Source organism: Aquarana catesbeiana, linkage group LG12 (assembly GCF_042186555.1).
Source record: "Aquarana catesbeiana isolate 2022-GZ linkage group LG12, ASM4218655v1, whole genome shotgun sequence".
NCBI lineage: Eukaryota > Metazoa > Chordata > Amphibia > Anura > Ranidae > Aquarana > Aquarana catesbeiana.
In genome coordinates this window covers 220,203,155-220,225,034 of record NC_133335.1, presented here as the reverse complement: position 1 = coordinate 220,225,034, position 21,880 = coordinate 220,203,155, and the positions used below count along the sequence as shown (strand labels likewise).

At 42.4% G+C, this 21,880-nt stretch overlaps 1 protein-coding gene across 2 annotated transcripts in view; it reads left to right on the top strand.

Annotated features, from left to right (window-relative positions):
* The window catches only part of GPS1 (G protein pathway suppressor 1), a 62,718-nt gene that overhangs the window by 10,655 nt on the left and 30,183 nt on the right, over nucleotides 1-21,880 (top strand). Inside the window, exons 2-6 of one of the 2 annotated variants that reach the window (XM_073606714.1) lie at nucleotides 577-669; nucleotides 3,349-3,530; nucleotides 5,316-5,480; nucleotides 5,637-5,772; nucleotides 9,600-9,677. In XM_073606714.1, the coding sequence (XP_073462815.1) occupies nucleotides 577-669; nucleotides 3,349-3,530; nucleotides 5,316-5,480; nucleotides 5,637-5,772; nucleotides 9,600-9,677 (654 nt within the window). Of the gene's footprint in view, nucleotides 1-576; nucleotides 670-3,348; nucleotides 3,540-5,315; nucleotides 5,481-5,636; nucleotides 5,773-9,599; nucleotides 9,678-21,880 lie in introns of both variants that reach the window. The other variant, XM_073606713.1, reaches the window with a different exon arrangement.

The following is a 21,880-nucleotide window of genomic DNA, read 5'->3' as shown; positions in this document are numbered from 1 at the left end:
CACTACAGTAGTGCGCATGGCGATGGGGTTGGTGTAAGGGACCACTGAGAGTAGTGTGGAACGCCTGAAATAGCAGACTTCAGATGACCATTTCTTTGTATCAGATCAGTGTTTGTCACCTTGTCCTTTCACCACTTCCCCACTGCTCCTCTATCTATCTGTAGCCGCCACTGTAAAATAACCAGTATGTCGTAGCATGTGACCACCTCCCATGATGAAGTGCTCTAGCCTAGCTGGCAATTGCTAGGCCAAGCACTGTCACTGTATTTAGGTGGTGTCCACAACAGAAGTGTCATGGGAGAGGTGAATATGAAATTGTCAGGGTGAGGATTTGCACAGACAATGTAACTGCCCTGAATGGACAAGGTGACAGGGTCTCTTTTAAAGTCTCAGTTTATCTATGGTACTTTTTCTTCTTTCTTGACTATTTTATTTTTTGTCCTATAGTTTTGTCAATTGACTTGCTGACTGTCTCTGTTAGGAGTGCCGGTGGAGTGTTGTGGCTCAGTGCAGACCCCTGGACCTTTGCTGCTTATCTTGATTGCGGTAATTGACTAGACTCTTTTGCCTATGTAGGGTGCTGTGGAGCCCATGCAGATTGATGCTGACCCTCAAGATGACCAGCAGAATGTGCCTGACATCAACTATGTGGTGGAGAATCCAACTCTGGTAAGTCTACCCCTCAAGCCCATTTATATCCTCTTCTTTCTGTGACATATTTGCTGTGTGTGGTTGATTTTATCCCCCTGTCTTTATCCTCTCTGAGAAGATTATGTATGCTGGGACCTGAGTGGTCTCAAAAGCTTACGATTTTAGAATATTCAAGGCCCCTTTCACACGATCGGCATGCTCGGATCTGCCTGAATAATGGACAGGCAGATCTGAGCGGGCCGATCGTGTGAAAGGTTTACCTGCACCACGGGTGCAGCGCAGTGCTCTTGCGACTTTCCTGCGAGTTAGCTGCACTTTGCCATAGAATTCTATTACATCTTGCAGGTATGCTGCACTTTCTGAAAAGTGCCAAGGTGCACTGCGCTGCACCTGTGGATCAGTGTGAAATCAGCCCGATTCATTTTAAAAATGTTTTTTTTTTTATAAGTGCTAATATGTTCATTGCAAAAGCGCAGTGTATGTGATGATTAACCACTTCCGGACCGAGCTTTTACCGCGGCAGGGTGGCCTGGCTGCGCGTAACAACGTACATGTACGTTGTCTCTTTCTGGGTCACGTGCGCCGGCAGGACCCCACGATCGTTGACAGGAGAGGGAGTACAGCAGTCTGCCTCTGTAAACAAGGCAGGCCACCGTCCTGTCAGAGAGAAAGATAGAGATCTTGTGTTTCTGCTAAGCAGGAACACAGATCTCTCTCTTCCTCCAGTTAAACCATCTCCCACACAGTTAGAAATCACTCCCTGGGAGCACACTTAACCCTTTGATTGCCCTTGATGTTAATCCCTTCCCTGCCAGTGTCATTTGTACAATGACGGTGCATATTTTTAGCACTGATCACTGTATTAGTGCCACTGGTCCCCAAAAAGTGTCAGTGTCTGATTTGAATGTCGCAATCAACCTAAAAATCTCTGATCGCCGCCATTTCTAGTAAAAATAAAAATGCCATTAAAATATCCCATAGTTTGTAGACATGATAACTTTTGCGAAAACCAATCAATATACGCTTATTGTGATTTTTTTTTTTTTTTTTTTTACCAAAAACATGTCGCAGAATACATATTGGCCTAAATTGATGAAGAAATTAGATTTTGGACATTTTTTTTATTGGGTATGTTTTATAGTAGAAAGTCAAAAATATTGTTTTTCTTTAAATATTGTTGGTCTTTATTTGTTTATAGCTCAAAAAAAAAAAATGCAGAGGTGATCAAATACCACCAAAAGAAAGCTCTATTTGTGTGAAAAAAAGAACAAACATTTTGTTTGGTTACAGCGTCACATGTCTGCGCAATTTTCAGTTAAAATAACACAGTGCCGTATCGCAAAAAATGGCCTGGTCAGGAAGGGGCTGAAGTGGATAACACACTGACCTTTTCCTCTTTCAGCTGTTGGTGGCATCGCTCTGCAGGCTGCTAGAAAGGTCTCAGGTGAAGTACAGTGGGTAACCTCTCAGCCTGGGATAGAAGCCAGCACTACAGATAAAGCATAAGCTTATGCTGCTCTTGCTCCCTCTGCGGCCACCAGCTTCCTCTACTGCGGCACCCACTCCTAGCACTCTCATGTTTTGGGATGGTGGGTCAGCAACCCGTTGATCGCAATCTGGGCTTGCCAAACCTCCATCCTAGAGCATGGGATTGAGGTCGTGGGCTACGTCACAGGGCTCTGCGGTCCATGGGTTGAGCACCCCTGATCTAGAGCATTTTTTTACCTTGTTCCTCTACTGAGAAGCAGCTTTTCTCTGTGTGATACCAGGCTTGAAATATTCTTACTGGGGCAGCTGCTGGCGGCTCATTTCTTTTTAATGTAGGCACTTCCACAGAAATAACATCTCCTAAGATCTCTTTCCCTACACATTAACCTCCCTGGCGGTATGATTATTTCGGATTTTAGGTGCTGAAAGCGGTACAATTATTTTGCATGGAAATTTGGCGTTTTATATTGTAGGTCTGTAATTCTTAACAATAACACACTTAAATCTGTCCAAACAAGAGTCTAGTAGATATCCCGGGTATGATAAAGTTTGAAACACAAAAACATAAATTATAATATAATAAATAAAAATAAATAATTAAAAAAAATAAAAATAAATAGTAATAAAATAAATTTCCCCACGATTCACTATCGCTCAATTCAGCAAGTGTTCTAATTTATTATCGCTGTTTTCTAGCTGGTCTAAAGCCACTTTTGACGTAAAAAAGAAAACGATTACCAAGCTTTTGTTTACATCATGTGATCAGCTGTCATTGGTTGACAGCTGATCACATGGTAAGGGGCCGGGATCAGCCCCTTACTTGGATCTGTGATCATTCGTGACTCGGTGATCACAGCGCGTGCACCGCGCGCCCTGCAGGGTGCACGGGGGAGGACATCCCAATGACAGCCTCCCGGAAATTGAGGTGCGCGCTGTGGCCGTTATTCGGCTATGGCCCGGACCTCAAGTGGTTAAAAATCTTTCAATCTCTATAACTGATTGGTAGAAACTATTACTTTTCAGCAAAATTTAAAGAACACTTTAAAAGTCCCCTATGGTTCCTAGACTGATCTAATTATCTAGTGAAATCCACAAAAGGCAACATTTGGTTGTCCGCTTTGTATTACTGAATGTTACCCAATGTCATTGCTTCTTGTTTTGCCGTTTTCCGTAAGCTTGATGGTCAATGTGGTGTTTGTGTTCCTGCAGGATCTCGAGCAGTACGCCTCCAGTTACAGTGGTCTCATGCGCATTGAGAGGTTGCAGTTTATTGCTGATCGGTGTCCACAGCTGCGTGTTGAGGCCCTGAAGATGGCTCTGTCATTTGTGCAGCGGACTTTTAATGTAGATGTTTACGAAGAGATTCATCGCAAGTTGTCAGAGGCCATCAGGTATCAGGGGTAAAAATGATACATACATTTGATCATGTTTTGTCTTTTGTTTTCTTCCCTTCATACTCTTACCTACTCCTGGACTCCTTAAAGCCCTCTTATACATGACCTACTTTTATACCTCTTTCCCTCAAAAGCCAGCATTGTCCAATGCTCCCCGGTTTGGGCAGGCCCTCGCTATCCTCACATGCAATGCAGGACTGCAGTTCCTGCCTTGTATGTGTTTACGTCGGTGAGCTGCAACTGGCTGGGCAGCGAAGTGAAGCAGTTTCGGGGGCTCTGGGCACACATAGAAGAGGAAAGCTGCATGAGAGAGGAATAAGGTAAGTATTACGTTTTTTTTCTCTCCCCTAGCCAGACAAGCATTTACCTTATGCAGTTGTGGTGGGGCCATCACTTCATGGGTAAATTGCACAGCAACCAAGAGTGAGGCTTTAAAGGACAAGTTCACCTTTTGTAACATGTTACACCCATATTCATGTAACCTGTTACAAATCCACCGGCTCCCGCAGTTCCCTGGCCCCCCAATGTCACAGGCAGCAGGGGATCTATTCCCCCCGCTCTATGTGAGAATCCTTAAACAACGTAGCTGCATGGGCCTCTGCCCGTCCTGGAAGTGTCACTCATTTACAGAGTTCTGTGAATTGAAAACTGGCCTTACAGCTCTCAATGAACTAACACAGTGCAGTTGAGCACTGTGGTAGTTCATTGATGCTTCCTGTGAATGTGTAACTGCTTGGCTGTATGATGTATGGCCAAACAGCTTACACACAGAGCCTGCAAGAGCCCTGCATAGCATCCACGATCTACTGATCGTGGGTGCAATGCTTTCCAGACTCCCAATAAAAATAAAAATAAATTAAATGCACATTTTTTTTTACCTAAAAAAGATGTGCATTTATTATTTTTTTAAATGGTGAACTTATCCTTATCCATACTATTGTCATTACTGTTGTGGTGGTATTATAACTATTATTATTGCTTTTGACATATATTCTTACAGATCAGTGTCCTAGATACCTAACTTGTGTACAGTATATCTCATATGTTATCTGGATTCCCAGCCCTGATGGCCTAGGAGTTTTGAGCACCCTAAATTTGTTGGCTTGCTCTTCTTGTGTTGTTTTTGTGTTTCTCAGGAGATTTATCAAACCTTTTGTGGTGCTCTAATCTTCCACATTTAGGGCAAAGTGGCAGTGTCTCCCAACCCTCCCGCCCAGCAAGGTATACTCACTGATTCATCTTTGCCGCTGCAGGAGTCCACCCTGAGTCATTTGCTGTCTTGACCCCCCCCCCCCCACAGACACACACACACACACACACACACACACACACACACACACACACACACACACACACACACACACCCGGAGAAGTCCACCCTGAGTAAGCTCTATTACATGGGGAAGGTTGCATGCTTTTCCATACCCTGAATCGCCAGGACATTAGAACAAGTGTGGAGGCAGCAAGGAAGCACAGATGGGTGAGTATACCTTTCTCGGTCAGGTGTGCTATCAGAAGGCACTGTCACTTTTCCCTCCATGAGCAGACTGCAAATTCAAATTTTCCTGGGATTGAGAAGTTATGGCTTCAATACAGTTTATAGTGGTGCAGCAGCCAAGGGTCTACTCGCCAATCCTGTACGAATGGTTTTTCTTCTTTTGTGTCCATACCCTCTAATTTTTTATTTTTGTTTGTTTTAATCATTGTCCACCCTATCTTATTTCTCAATTCTCTGAATCCCCTCTCTCCCTCTCTCAAGCTTTTCTATCTGTATCTGTGCAGGGAGGTACAGAATGCACCAGATGCTTTGCCTGAGGGCTCGCTGGACCCCCCTCCTCTGGACACAGCCTGGGTGGAGGCCACTCGCAAAAAAGCACTTCTGAAATTAGAGAAACTGGACACTGACCTAAAGAATTACAAAGGGAATTCAATTAAAGAAAGTATAAGGTAAGGACAAAACACGTGGTAAGATTTGGTGAAATAAATAATCAGTATAGTGAAGGTGAGTTTCTTGTGGAAATAGATTTAGAGCTTCTGCATAAAGAGATTATGTTGTATACTACTTAGTCACTCTATGTAATCACACTGATCATCTTTCTACAGGAGGGGTCATGATGATTTGGGAGATCATTACCTGGACTGTGGAGATCTTAGCAACGCTCTTAAATGCTACTCTCGAGCCCGCGACTACTGCACTAGCGCTAAACATGTCATCAATATGTGCTTGAATGTTATCAAGGTAAAACTTTGACCTCTTTCTATGTTTTCAAAAATTGGTATAAATAGGGTTGATTTACTAAAACTGGAGAGTGCAAAATCTGGTGCAGCTGTGCATGTTGGCCAATCGGCATCTAACTTTAAGCTTTGACAAAAATACCTGGAAGCTTCTTTGCGGAGCTGAACCAGATTTTGCACTCTCCAGTTTTAGTAAATCAACACCTGTGTATTAAAGTGTTTGTTACCCTGAAAAAAACAAAATAGATCCTGTCCCCTTATAGCATGCATAACAGCACAATGCTTGTGTTGTGTATTTGGCCCTTCTATCACCTAAAATACCTGGCTGATCCTGCCTGGTTCTTCCCTCCCCCTGCCAATATTGGAATATTTGAATGTCGTAAGTGGCATTGCACTTAAAAGGGGCAGCTTTCCCTAACTAAATATTGATTTAATTAATGATTTGGCTATAATATACAGTGAGGGGAAAAAAGTATTTGATCCCCTGCTGAGTTTGTACGTTTGCCCACTGACAAAGAAATGATCAGTCTATAATTTTAATGGTAGATTTATTTTAACAGTGAGAGACAGAATATCAACAAAAATATCCAGAAAAGGGCATTTCAAAAAAGTTGTATAAATTGATTTTCATTTTAATGAGTGAAAAAAGTGTTTGATCCCCTATCAATCAGCAAGATTTCTGGCTCCCAGGTGTCTTCTATACAGTTAACGAGTTGAGATTAGGAGCACTCTCTTAAAGGGAGTGCTCCTATTCTCAGCTTGTTACTTGTATAAAAGACACCTGTCCACAGAAGCAATCAATCAATCAGATTCCAATCTCTCCACCATGGCCAAGACCAAAGGGCTGTCCAAGGATGTCAGGGGCGAGATTGTAGACCTACATAAGGCTGGAATGGGCTACAAGACCATCGCCAAGCAGCTTGGTGAGAGGGTGACAACAGTTGGTGCGATTATTGGCAAATGGAAGAAACACAAAATAACTGTCACTCTCCCTCGGTCTGGGGCTCCATGCAAGATCTCACCTCGTGGGGTTTCAATTATTGTGGGAACGGTGAGAAATCAGCCCAAACCTACACGGGAGAATCTTGTCAATGATCTCAAGGCAGCTTGGACCATAGTCACCAAGAAAACAATTGGTAACACACTACGCCATGAAGGACTGAAATCCTGCAGCGCCCTCAAGGTCCCCCTGCTCAAGACAGCACATGTAGAGGCCCGTCTGAAGTTTGCTAATGAACATCTGAATGATTCAGAGGAGAATTGGGTGAACGTGTTGTAGTCAGATAAGACCAAAATCAAGCTCTTTGGTATCAACTCAGCTCTCTGTGTTCGGAGGAGGAGGAATGCTACATATGACTGAAAGAACACCATCCCTACAGTCAAACATGGAGGTGGAAACATTATGCTTTGGGGGTGTTTTTCTGCTAAGGGGACAGGACAACTTCACCACATCAAAGGGACGATGGACGGGGCCATGTTCCATCAAATCTTGGGTGAGAGCCTCCTTCCCTCAGCCGGGGCATAGAAAATGGGTCATGGATGGGTATTCCAGCATGATAATGACCCAAAACACACAGCCAAGGCAACAAAGGAGTGGCTCAAAAAGAAGCACATTAATGTCCTGGAGTGGCCTAGCCAGTCTCCAGGCCTTAATCCCAAAGAAAATATGTGGAGTGAGCTGAAGGTTCGAGATACCAAACATCAGCCTCGAATTACTTGGAGAGGATCTGCAAAGAGGAGTGTGACAAAATCCCTCCTGAGATGTGTGCAAACCTGGTGGTCAACTACAAGAAACGTCTGACCTCTGTGATTGCCAACAAGGGTTTTGCCACCAAGTACTAAGTCATGTTTTGCGAAGGGGTCAAATACTTATTTCACTCATTAAAAAGTAAATCAATTTATAACTTTTTTGAAATGGGTTTTTCTGGATATTTTGTTATTCTGTCTCTCACTGTTTAAAATAAACCTACCATTAAAATTATAGACTGATTATTTCTTTGTCGGTGGGCAAACGTGAAAAAAAGACACAAGTCCATCTAGTTCAACCAATAAAAGAGAAAAATATCATCATACAATCCCATATACACAATCCTATGCCCACAGTTGATCCAGAGGAAGGCGAAAAACCCCAGCAAAGCATGATCCAATTTTTGCTACAGCAGGGGGAAAAATTCCTTCTCGATTCCTCGATCAACTTTACCTATAAATGTTATACAGTTATATTATCTACATTTAGGAAAGAATCCAGTCCTTTTTTTAAAGCAATCTACTGAGCTGACCCGAACCAGCTCTTGAGGGAGTCTATTCCACATTTTCACAACTCTTACTGTGAGTAAACCTCCGCTCCACAATTCCAAAGCATGTGTTGTTAAAGCGGCGTTCCACCCAAAAATGGAACTTCTGCTGTCCAGATTCCCCCCCCCCCCCCCTCCGGTGTCACATTTGGCACCTATCAGGGGGGAGGGGGGCAGATACCTGTCTAATACAGGTATTTGCTCCCACTACTGGCGAAAGATGTTTCGCCGCAGTATCCACAGCGATCTACGCCATGTCCAGCCCCTCCTCCGTCCCCAACCCCCCCCGCCCCCGCTGTCTCCTGGGAGACGCACAGGTCCCAGAAAACAGCAGGGAATGCAACTCACGCATGCGCAGTAGGGAACCAGGCTGCTTAACTTCCTGATTCCCTTACTTAAGATGCCGGCGTCTCCACCCGGAGCCGAGAGACAGCCTGGCTTTGGGTGAGAGGATCGCACTTACACAAGTACGTGTCCTTATTTTAAAAGTCAGCAGCTGCAGTATTTGTAGCTGCTGACTTTACTTTTTTTTTTTTTTTTCCAGGCGGAACTCTGCTTTCAGTAGGGATTACATGCAAAGAAAAAGCGCTCTACAAAGTTTAGTAAAATCTTTATTCAAATAGAGTAGATCTCACCAGGAATGTTCGTTACAGACGCATCAATAAATTCCACATAACTTGATCTCCAGTAACAAGACCAAGAACAAGGTTACCTTGGTAAAGTCAGTCGAGCATGACGAAACATGTTGGGCTGTGACTTGGTGTAACCATTAAGAGAGGTTGGTGGCAGTGACAAGACTGGACTGATAGTATAAGCACACAGGTGGCTGAATATGGTGGTGAGAGCCTGTCAGCTATACTTATTAAGTGCTGGTCTTGTTACTGGAGATCGAGTTATGTGGAATTTAAGTACCATAAGTAAAATATATTAAACACATATTAGTGATAATTTAAAGTGATATTTAACTCAAAATTTTAAAAAACACGGACAGGCAGATTTTTTTATTGACAGAAGAGACCCTAAATGCTTCCCCCCCTGCCTGCCAGCGGTACTGTACTTTGAGCTGTGGATGAGCAGCTACGAGTACATTTACAGCACCCGCTCTGTGTCGTGGTGGAGTGATTCCGCGCACATACGCAAGATTGAGGTCGTGGAAGTAGCCTGACCATTCAAATGGCCAAATGGGGCGAACCTGGAAATAGGACCAGGAAATGATTGAAGCGCTTGAGGGCTGACAGCCCAGTGCTGGAGCTCATCCTTAGACAGGTAAGTCTCTCATAATGTGCTAGTATGGTCTGCATGCTAGTATATTATGGCATAAATCTGCAAGAGGCCCGTTTTTAATTAAAAAAAAAAATAAAAAAAAAATTAATAATAATTGTGGTGTCTTATACCACTTTAACATGCCTTGGGAACTTGCTACTCAAGGATCCCACTGTGTCTGGTCAATTGTTCCAATGGCTAGGTCTTTGGTCATGTGATCTCTGCTGAAGGGAGAGGTCAGCCTTCTGATCTTATGTGCTCTATCTTGCTATAGGTCAGTGTCTACCTCCAGAACTGGTCTCACGTGCTCAGCTATGTCAGTAAAGCAGAATCAACGCCTGAAATTGCAGAGGTAAGCTTCCCAGCATGCGTTGTGCAAGTGTTTTGCTTCTTCTCCCAAACCTGTATTAAAGGCAAATTGCTTGAAGGACACCTTCACTGAGGAAAATACAGTGCCTTGAAAATGTATTCACACCCCTTGAAATTTTCCACATTTTGTCATGTTACAACCAAAAATGTAAATGTATTTTTTGTGATTTTATGTGATAGACCAATAAAAAGTGGCACATCATTGTGAAGTGGAAAGAAAATGAGAAATGGTTTTCAAAATTTTTTTTAAAAATAAATATGTGAAAAGTGTGGGGTACATTTTGTATTCAGCCCTCCTGAGTCAATACTTTGTAGAACCACATTTCGCTGCAATTACAGCCTCAAGTCTTTTTGGGATGTATCTACCAGCTTTGCACATCTAGAGAGGGACATTTTTGCCCATTCTTCTTTGCAAAATAGCTCAAGCTCTGTCAGATTGGATGGAGATTATCTGTGGACAGCAATTTTCAAGTCTTGCCACAGATTCTCAATTGGATTTAGGTCTGGACTTTGACTGGGCCTTTCTAACACATGAATATGCTTTGATCTAAACCATTCCATTGTAGCTCTGGCTGTATGTTTAGGGTTGTTGTCCTGTTGGAAGGTGAACCTCCGCCCCAGTCTCAAGTCTTTTGCAGACTAATGCCACGTACACACGGTCGGACTTTTCGTCTACAAAAGTCCAACGGACGCTGACGGACTAAAGCTGGCTGGTAATCCGATCGTGTGTGGGCTTCTCCGGACTTTCAACGGACTTTTTTAGCCTCAAATCCGACGGACTTTAGATTTGAAACATGCTTCAAATCTTTACGTCGTAAGTACGACGGACCCCGAAATCCGCTCGTCTGTGTGCTAGTCCAACGGACAAAAACCCATGCTAGGGCAGCTATTGGCTACTGGCTATGAACTTCCTTATTTTAGTCCGGTGTACGTCATCACGTACGAATCTGTCGGACTTTTGTGTGGTCGTGTGTAGGCAAGTCCGTTCGTAAGAAAGTCTGCCGCAAGTCCGCCGAAGGTACGTCGGAAGTATGTCGGACAGGCTGTCGGACTTTTGTAGACGAAAAGTCCGACCGTGTGTACGCGGCATAACAGATTTTCTTCTAAGATTGCCCTTTATTTGGCTCCATCTATCTTCCCATCAACTCTGACCAGCTTCCCTGTCCCTGCCGAAGAAAAGCATCCCCACTACATGATGCTGCCACCACCATGTTTCACGGTGGGGATGGTATGTTCAGGGTGATGTGCAGTGTTAGTTTTCTGCCACACATAGCTTTTTGCTTTTAGGCCAAAAAGTTACATTTTGGTCTCATCTGACCAGAGCACCTTCTTCCACATGTTTGCTGTGTCCCCCACATGGCTTCTCACAAACTGAAAACAGGACTTCTTATGGCTTTCTTCCAACAATGACTTTCTTCTTACCACTCTTCCATAAAGGCCAGATTTGTGGAGAGCACGACTAATAGTTGTCCTGTGGACAGATTCTCCTACCTGAGCTGTGGATCTCTGCAGCTCCTCCAGAGTTACCATGGACCTTTTGGCTCTTCTCTGATGAATGCTCTCCTTGCCCGGCCTGTCCGTTTAGGTGGACGGCCATGTCTTGGTAGGTTTGCAGTTGTGCCATACTCTTTCCATTTTTGGATGATGGATTGAACAGAGCTCCGTGAGATGTTCAAAGCTTGGGATATTTTTTTTATAACCTAACCCTGCTTCAAACTTCTCCACAACTTTAACCCTGACCTGTCTGGTGTGTTCCTTGGCCTTAATGATGCTGTTTGTTCACTAAGGTTCTCTAACAAACTTCTGAGGGCTTCACAAAACAGCTGTAATTATACAGAGATTAAATTACACACAGGTGGACTCTATTTACTAATTGTGTAACTTCTGAAGGCAATTGATTCCACTAGATTTTAGTTAGGGGTATTAGAGTAAAGGGGGCTGAATACAAATGCATGTCACACTTTTCACATATTTATTTGTAAAAATAATTGAAAACCATTTACATAGTTATATAGTAGGTGAGTTTGAAAATAGGACACAAGTCCATCAAGTCCAACCTATGTGTGTGATTATATGTCAGTATTACATTGTATATCCCTGTATGTTGTGGTCGTTCAGGTGCTTATCTAATCGTTTTTTTGAAACTATGGATGCCCCACACTGAGACCACCGCCTGTGGAAGGGAATTCCACATACTTGCCCAGTAAAGAACCCTTTACGTAGTTTAAGGTTAAACCTCTTCTTCTAAATGTAATGAGTGACCACGTGTCTTTTTAAACTCCCTTCCGCAAAAAAGTTTTACCCCTATTGTGCGGTCACCAGTACGGTATTTATTAGGGATGTCCCGATACCACTTTTTTAGGACCGAGTACAAGTACCGATACTCTTTTTCAAGTACTCCCCGATACCGATTACCGATACTTTTTTTTTAAATGTCACGTGACAGTGGTTTTTTTTTACGGTGTTTTCTTTTTTTTGGGGGGGGGGGGTGAACGGTGTATGTGTGTGTGTGGTTTTTTTTTTTTTTTTTTTTTTTTTTTTTTTTTACAATTTTTATTTTTTACAATAATATTTTTTTTATTCTTTATATGTTTTTTTTTTTAATCAGCCCTGTTGGGGGGCTTTGGTGAGATATCAGGGATCTTAACAGACCTCTGATATCTCCCCCTTGAGACAGAGAAAGAGACAGAGGATAGAGATTCCCCAGTCCCTTTCTCTGCAGCCTCAGCTGCACTGAGAATGAAAGGAGAGAAGACAGTGGCTCCTGTCCATTCATAAACTGACACATCGTAATCACAGGAGATTACAATGTTTCAGTTATGTGAATGGACAGAGTCAGCTGACTCTGTCCATTCAAACAGCGGAGAGAGACAGCAGAACTGAGGGGACAGAGAAGGAGAGAGGAATGGAGGGGACAGCGGAGAGGCACAGGGAAGGAGAGAGGAACGGAGGGGGACAGCAGAGAGACACAGCAGAACGGAGGGGACAGCGGAGAGACACAGGGAAGAAGAGAGGAACAGAGGGGGACAGAGGAAAGGAGGGGGCATGGAGGGGGATGCAGTGACATACAGCAGTGACCGATCACCGCTGTATGTCACTAAAGCTGCTGAAAGCCCCTGGGGGAGAATCTTGTAACTCCCCCACGCGCCGATCACAGCTGACTTCCAGGTATCGGCGGAAGCATCGGGAGCATTTGCCCGAGTACAAGGCTGGTGCGCCCTTATTTTCTTTTTATTTCGGCCCGAGTACAAGTACTTGGGCAAATGCTCGGTATCGGTGCCAATACCGATACTAGTATCGGTATCGGGACAACCCTAGTATTTATAAATTGAAATCATATCCCCTCTCAAGCGTCTCTTCTCCAGAGAAAATAAGTTCAGTGCTCGCAACCTTTCCTCATAACTAAGATCCTCCAGATTCTTTATTAGCTTTGTTGCCCTTCTTTGTACTCGCTCCATTTCCAGTACATACTTCCTGAGGACTGGTGCCCAAAACTGGACGGCATACTCCAGGTGCGGCCGGACCAGAGTCTTGTAGAGCGGGAGAATTATCGTTTTGTCTCTGGACTTAAACCCCTCTTTAATGCATGCCAATATTCTGTTTGCTTTGTTAGCAGCAGCTTGGCATTGCATGCCATTGCTGAGCCTATCTTCTACTAGTACCCCCAGGTCCTTTTCCATCCTCGATTCTGCCAGAGGTTCTCCCCCCAGTGTATAGATTGCATTCATATTTTTGCCACCCAAATGCTTTATTTTACATTTTTCTACATTAGACCACATTTGCCATGTAGTTGCCCACCCCATTAATTTGTTCAGATCTTTTTGCAAGGTTTCCACATTCTGAAGAGCTCATTTTCCATCCACTTCACAATTATGTGCCACTTTGTGTTGGTGTATCACATAAAATACCAATAAAATACATTTACGTTTTTGGTTGTAACATGACAAAATGTGGAAAATTTCAAGGGGTATGAATTTTTCAAGGCACTGTATATTCACTTCTATTGTTGACCTCTCTTGAAAATACTAGTTGTTGGCTGTCGCTGATTCCGTGGCTTTAAGACAATGATTTACTAAAAGAATAGAGACTGTTTACTCAATAAAGTGTATGTGAAGCTAAACTTATTTGACACTTGAATACATTTTGTTTACTACAGACACGCAGCTACTTGTGTCACAGCAGTCCCATTTACTAGGAAGCACTTGGGGATCAGTTTGTGTGCTGATCGGAGCTGCAGAGCTCTGTGTGCGAATACCTGTAGTCAACTGACAACAGGGAAGTCCTTCTCAGACCCAGTGCACATAGATGTGGAAAGTATTTCCCCGCTGTGTTTGTGGTTTTTTTTTTTTGTTTTTTTTTTGTTTTTTTTTTACTGCATTCTTCATTTATTTAACCACTTCAATACTGGGCACTTTTGCCCCTTTTCTTCCCAGGCCAATTTTCAGCTTTTAGCGCTCTCACACTTTCAATAAGAATTGCGCGGTCATGCAACACTGTTCCCGAATGAAATTGTTATCATTTTGCTCACACAAATAGAGCTTTCTTTTGGTATTATTTATTCACAAATCAGTTTTTTTTATTTTTTGCGATATAAGCGAAAAAAAGAGCGGAAATTAAAAAAAAAAAAACTATTTTCTGTTTTAAAAGAAATCCAATAAAATCTAATTTTGTCATAAACTTAAGCCAAAATGTATTCTGCTACATGTCTTTGGTAAAAAAAATACCGTTAAGTGTATAATAATTGGTTTGTGTGATCACGGACAGATTTACGCAGATGATCGTGCGCAGATGATCACAGACATATGTGTGCAGATGATCATTGGGACATATGATTTTACTGTTACATATGTGGGGGACAGGTGTTTTTACTGTTTGGGGACACTATTTTGGGGACATTGTTACATAGTAGGTGAGGTTGAAAAAAGACACAAGTCCATCAAGTCCAACCTATGTGTGATTATGTGTCAGTATTACATTGTATATCCCTGTATGTTGCGGTCATTCAGGTGATTATCTAATAGTTTCTTGAAGCTATCAATGCTCCCCGCTGAGACCACCGCCTGTGGAAGGGAATTCCACATCCTTGCCGCTCTTACAGTAAAGAACCCTCTATGTAGTTTGAGGTTAAACCTCTTTTCTTCTAATTGTAATGAATGGCCACGAGTCTTATTAAACTCTCTTCTGCGAAAAAGTTTTCTCCCTATTGTGGGGTCACCAGTACAGTATTTGTAAATTGAAATCATATCCCTTCTCAAACGTCTCTTCTCAGAGAGAATAACAGTGCTCGCAACCTTTCCTCATAACTAAGATCCTCCAGACCCTTTATTAGCTTTGTTGCCCTTCTTTGTACTCGCTCCATTTCCAGTACATCCTTCCTGAGGACTGGTGCCCAGAACTGGACAGCATACTCCAGGTGCGGCCGGACCAGAGTCTTGTAGAGCGGGAGAATTACCGTTTTATCTCTGGAGTTGATCCCCTTATTAATGCATGCCAATATTCTGTTTGCTTTGTTAGCAGCAGCTTGGCATTGCATGCCATTGCTGAGCCTATCATCTACTAAGACCCCCAGGTCCTTTTCTATTCTAGATTCCCCCAGAGGTTCTCCCCCCAGTGTATAAATTGCATTCATATTTTTGCCACCCAAATGCATTATTTTACATTTTTCTACATTGAACCTCATTTGCCATGTAGTTGCCCACCCCATTAATTTGTTCAGATCTTTTTGCAAGGTTTCCACATCCTGTGGAGAAGTTATTGCCCTGCTTAGCTTAGTATCGTCTGCAAATACAGAGATTGAACTGTTTATCCCATCCTCCAGGTCGTTTATGAACAAATTAAATAGGATTGGTCCCAGCACAGAACCCTGGGGAACCCCACTACCCACCCCTGACCATTCTGAGTACTCCCCATTTATCACCACCCTCTGAACTCGCCCTTGTAGCCAGTTTTCAATCCATGTACTCACCCTATGGTCCATGCCAACGGACCTTATTTTGTACAGTAAACGTTTATGGGGAACTGTGTCAAATGCTTTTGCAAAATCCAGATACACCATGTCTACGGGCCTTCCTTTATCTAGATGGCAACTCACCTCCTCATAGAAGGTTAATAGATTGGTTTGGCAAGAACGATTCTTCATGAATCCATGCTGATTACTGCTAATGATACCGTTCTTATTACTAAAATCTTGTATATAGTCCCTTATCACCCCCTCCAAGAGTTTACATACTATTGATGTTAGGCTAACTGGTCTGTAATTCCCAGGGATGTATTTTGGGCCCTTTTTAAATATTGGTGCTACATTGGCTTTTCTCCAATCAGCTGGTACCATTCCAGTCTGTAGACTTTCTGTAAAAATTAGGAACAACGGGCTGGCAATCACTTGACTGAGTTCCCTAAGTACCCTCGGATGCAAGCCATCTGGTCCCGGTGATTTATTGTCCCATTGTGATTTTACATTGTGTGAGGACATTGGGCCGGTGATCAGTGTATAAAAAGCTGTAAAAAACAGCTCATACTCACTGATCACCGGCTGCCTTCAGCGATCCGCTCGCCTCTCCTCACTGACAACTTCCGTGTGAGGAGAGGAGAGCCAATCGCCTAGCAACCGGCTCTCTATTTACATCACATGACGGCTGTGATTGGACACAGCCATCATGTGATTAGGAGGGCCAATCACAGAGCCCTCCTGCTGATCCGAGATGCGCCGTGTCCGGGTGACACGAGTGCACTGGGATCGCACCGCTGCTCGGGCATGCGCGATGCCCCTCCTTATGAGGGATGTTCCTGAGCGTCCACTCAGAAGGAGGAAGCGCCCACCCGGCCGTATATGTGCAGTGGCCGGGTGGGAGGTGGTTAAAGACTCTCACATTTGACACATTAAATTGTTTACACTGCCTTGCCAGTGACCATCTGTTATTTTTGAGTAAGGTAGTTCTCTTGTATCGGTCAAACTAGTATATATTGTGTACTAATGTACTGATTTATGACGGTTATCAGTATTCAGCTAATGGCGTAGTTAAAGAAAGGTAAAATTATTTGTAATGATTCCACGCAGCATTTTGTGAAGTATAATAGTAATGAAAAGACAGTGTTTCAATGAGAAAATAACAATAAACACATAAGAAGTGAAGAATCAATCTAAAAAAAAAATAACAAACCTTAGAGGAAGTTTTTATCACTTGAGTTTGCAACTAGGGTGCATAAGCCAACTTTTACGCTGTTGGAAGGACTTGTTTTTTGATAGCCAACATGCTTTCTGAAGTGCAGAGGATATTCCCAAGTATAGAGGCCTTCTATTTGTTTTGGTTATATTTAGTTTCATAGTTAATAACCGTTAAGATTCTATGAGCAAGAGTCATTTTTTTTCTCTACCTATATGTAAAAGGACTAAATCAAAGATGGGGGACAGTGGTTCAGAGGTGCAAAAGATACTTTTTTAACCTATCAAACAGATATTACAAAATGCTTTTAATGATATATTTAAGAAAGCAGAAATGAAAAATTAATTGTTATGCCCTGTACACACGATAGGATTTTCCGATGGAAAATGTGTGATAGGACCTTGTTGTCGGAAATTGTTGTAGGCTCCATCACACATTTTCCATTGCAAAATCCGTTGTCGGAAATTCCGATGGTGTGTACACAAATCCGATGCACGAAGTGCCACGCATGCTCAGAATAAATTGAGAGATGAAAGCTATTGGCCACTGCCCCGTTTATAGTACCGACGTACGTGTTTTACGTCACCGCGTTCAGAACTATCGGATTTTCCGACAACTTTGTGTGACCGTGTGTATGCAAGACATGTTTGAGCCAACATCTGTCGGAATAAATATATGGATTTTGTTGTCGGAATGTCCGATCAATGTCCGACCGTGTGTACGGGGCATTAGTGTTTATATACACTTTAAGTTCTGGCCATGTGATCATGCAGTGCCAGTGTTCTGATTTCTAAGTTCCCCATCCTTGCACAAAGCCACTGTCCCTTCCATTTATGAGGCTTAATAAAACTCCAAACTGGAAAAAGTACGAGGTTTTAGAATCCCACTTGACAATTTCAGTTAATAGTACCTGCATTCATCTTCACGGCTCCTGCTTGCCTTTCGCATTTGCTCTATTGTTGAATCCTTTCGTGAGCAGCGGGTATCTTGGCTTTCAGTATTTTTAAAGTGGGCTGATCTTTTAAAACGATATTTGACATGAATCTGTAGGTCACGTCATCATTACCAAAATAACACAATATTTGTAAGCACAAAGTAACTCTTGCTATTAATAAGATGTTTCTCTGAGCTTTTTTTTGTCACTTGCAGCTGAGACAAAGATGACGCGGCCTCTGGCTTTCATGGGCACTGTGGGTGTTTGACATTATAAGAGACAGAGAAAGTCTATTATTTTCTATTAATCAAACCGATGAGCTTTGTCTATTATAATGCAGGATTTATATAGCACTGACAGTTTGCACATTGCTTTACAAAATATAGGGAGACCATACAGTTACAATACCATTCTTGAAAAGAGGGTTAGGAGAGCCCTGCTCCTGAGAGCTTACAATCTAAAGGATCAGCAGGAATGGAAGCCTGCTCATGCAATGAGCATATAGGGCTGCCACCATGTACATACAGTATACCAGAACCCTTACATATTAATGAGACTTGGATAAAGGAATATTGTTAAAGGGTAACTCCACTTTCGTGGGGTAAAAAAAATAGAAAATAAAGAAAAAATAATATAGCGTATTCGGGATGCACCGATACCATTTTTTTTTTTTTTTACAATGAGTACAAGTACCGATACTTTTTTTTAGTACTCGCCGATACCAATTACTGATACCTACCGCAACTGTTGTGTTTTAACTTTAGCTGTCAGCAATGGTACAAAGCATTGAAAAGATATTTACAAATTAAATAAATAGATTTTTTTTTTTTTTTTAGCGCTTTTTCAATTTGAAATGTGTAAATATATGTTAATATATATGTGTAAATATATATGTGTTATCGTTTATAAAATAGACATGAACAAAAGCAAAAAAAACAGGAAAATAATAATAATTAAATGAAGGAGAATAGGGAGTTAATTAAGGCTGATTAGAGTAAATTAAGGGTTATTAAGGGGTTAAACAGAGGAACATTTGTTCATCTCTTTGATCTGCAGATGAAGAAACAGAAATTATACAAAAAGAAACCATGCTTCTTTTTATTTTAGTGTTTCAGGGCTGAGCAATGTTGTTAATAAACATTGCCGGTTGCTTTTCTTTTTTTTTTTTTTTTGACAGCTCCAATTACCGGGCTTCTTTAACACTGGGGAGACCCACTGACAACTCAAAGAACCGAGCCTGAAAATATCGGTTTCAGGTATTGATGCATTTGCACGAGTACTTATACTTGTCCAAATACTCGGTATCAGTACCGATGCTGGTATCGGTGCAACCCTATAGCACATATAATTGTGACACAAGCCATATTGTAATTGAATGTTATTAAAAATTACCTTTCCTTTTTAATCTTCAGCTGCTGTAATTTTCTGTAAATGCAGTGCAATATGGCTACCTGGAGGTGTTCTGTACACAGAATGTGTACTGACCACTCCCCAGAAACATAATTTCCTGCTTGTGTGATTGGCTCACCAATTAACCCAGTAGTCTGCCTAAGATACAAATCAGATTTCAGGCATCCCCTGCAACAAAAATGTAATTCTTGGTGAGATATTCCCTGTAGGAACACGTCTAAAGGGATGCAGACCCTGCAGATTTCCTCATTAGTGCTGTGCAGGTTCAGCAGCTTATAGATAATTGTGAAACCACTCCCATTAGACCCACTCAGACCAGAGACCCAGAGGAACAAACGGGGATTTCTTCAGAATAACAAAAGCTAGGAATCTGCAAAAAAGTTTTGTTATAATCCTTGCAATGTACATAGATCACCCAGAGGGGAACGTTTTTTTTTTCTCAACAAAAGTGGAGTTACTCTTTAAATAGAGTCAAACTTATGTACTGCACCTTACTTTTTGTTTTTGTTTTCTTGGTTTATGTTGATTAGTTTAATGTACACTTTGTACTATTTATATACCAGAAAATAATTATTTTTTAATTTAGTTTTGACATCAATGCATGTGTGTATCACTTCATTGTCTTCCTTGTCTGTATAACAGCGGTCTCCAAACTGCGGCCCGGATGCTGCCTTTGCTTGCCTTTATCGGACCCTTGGGGCACTATTACTCCTACAGATATGGGGCACTATTCCTGCCACTGACACCAAGGATGAGCCACAATTCCTTCCACTGACACCAACATGGGGCACTTTTTCTTCCACTGAAGCCAATTTTGTACACTTTTCCTCCTACTGACACCAACAATGGGGGATACCGTAATTCCTCCGACTGATATAAATGATGGAACACTTACTCCCACTGACGCAAACAATGGGGCACTATCTCTCCCACTGACACTAATGATGGGACATTATTCCTCCCAGTGATACCAATATTGGGGCACTGTTTCTTCCGCTGACACCAAAGATGGGACACAATTCCTCCCATTTCTATCTTGGAACAGACCTGAATATGATGCTTAATTCATGTGCCTGACCCTGAAATCTGAACCGGTATTAACAGCAGAGCATTAAAATATAATTATGGGCAAAACTTTTTTTTTTGGGGGGGGGGATAAAGTGGGAAGGGATTAGAATACCTGTCAGGTTTTTATTACTGCCTATTCTCTTGTTAGGGAGATTTATTTATTTTTATTTATTACAGGTACAGTAAAACCTTGGATTGCGAGCATAATTTGTTCCAGAAACCTGCTTGTAATCCAAAGCACTTGTATATCAAAGCAAATTTCCCCATAAGAAATAATGGAAACTCGAATGATTCGTTCAACAATCATTTAATCATAAGTCCTTCAGTTTATAGTCCATATAAAAAGATTATAGCAAAGCGATAGGTTGTGTAACCATAAAATGTCCATCCACAAATGGAAGCCTCCACAAGGGGATTTGAAGCAAAATCCAGCAGAAGCTACAGAGTATAAAAGAGAAGAGAGGCGCCTCTAAATATTGTACCTTCATTAAATGTAACCATATTGCTACACTTAGAGGCTTCCTCTCTTCTCTTTTATACTCTGTTGTGACATGACGCTACTTTGTACATCAAGATATCGCTTGTATATCAAGTCAAAATGTATTTAAAATGTTATCTTGTTTACCGTTATCACTGAGAGTTAAATCAAAAGAAAATCCCAAATGGGTTGTTATCAGCACAGAAAGGGGAAAACATCCAATTGGGGACACTAGTTCTGATGATCCTGGTGTCAACCATGGATTTCTCTAATTTTTGAGGTATTTCCTTTCTGTTTTGGCTATTGGACAGAATGGGAAGTCCCCCCCAATGGCCCATACCCCAGATGGCAAAAAAATAACAAAATTACGGGTTATACCCAGGGCCGATACAGGGTGGCTGGGGGGTGGGAGGGGCACTTGCCCTGGGCGCTGTGCGGTCTTTTGAAGGAGTGGGCACTGGGACCTTGTCAGTGCTCCGTTCTCCACCTGTCGGAATGAGAGGAGTAATCACGCTGCCGTCTTAGGCAGCTGGAGAACGGGGCACAGGGCGGGAGCTGCACCAGCTGCTGGAGAGAAGATTCCACTCTCTTCTCCATCCAACTGCGGTCTGACAAGGTGAGAGCCGACAGAACGGGAGCTCGCTGAGAGAGGGGAAGAAGAGGAAGTGAGGGTGGGTGGAACGGAACCCACAGGTGACATCTCCCAGGTGCCGCCCGTGCCTCGGCCGGTGTGGCTATGGAGGCGGGAGATTTAGGAGAGAGCGCTGCTCTGCCTCGGAGGACAGGGGGAGAATGAGGACTCCCTTGAGAAGCAATATGGTAAGGAATGTGATTGAGGTCTTTGACTTCAAAGTTACAACTGGACGCTAATTAATGGGGGGGAGGGAGTGGAGGTACCTACTTTTATTATATATGTGATGCATCTGTCTTCTTAATATATTAGCATATATATTTGTGGAGAAATGTTTTAATAGACCATCGACTTTCACCTGCTGGGAAAAAAATTATTAGGTTCCTTTCAATGAGCCTTATGTCACTATTTCCCTGAGATGGCGGGTGTCTGAGTATGGATGCAATCTGATGCTTTGGATTTCAAAAATGGATAAAAATGGCTGAATAGGGCTCCAGCCACA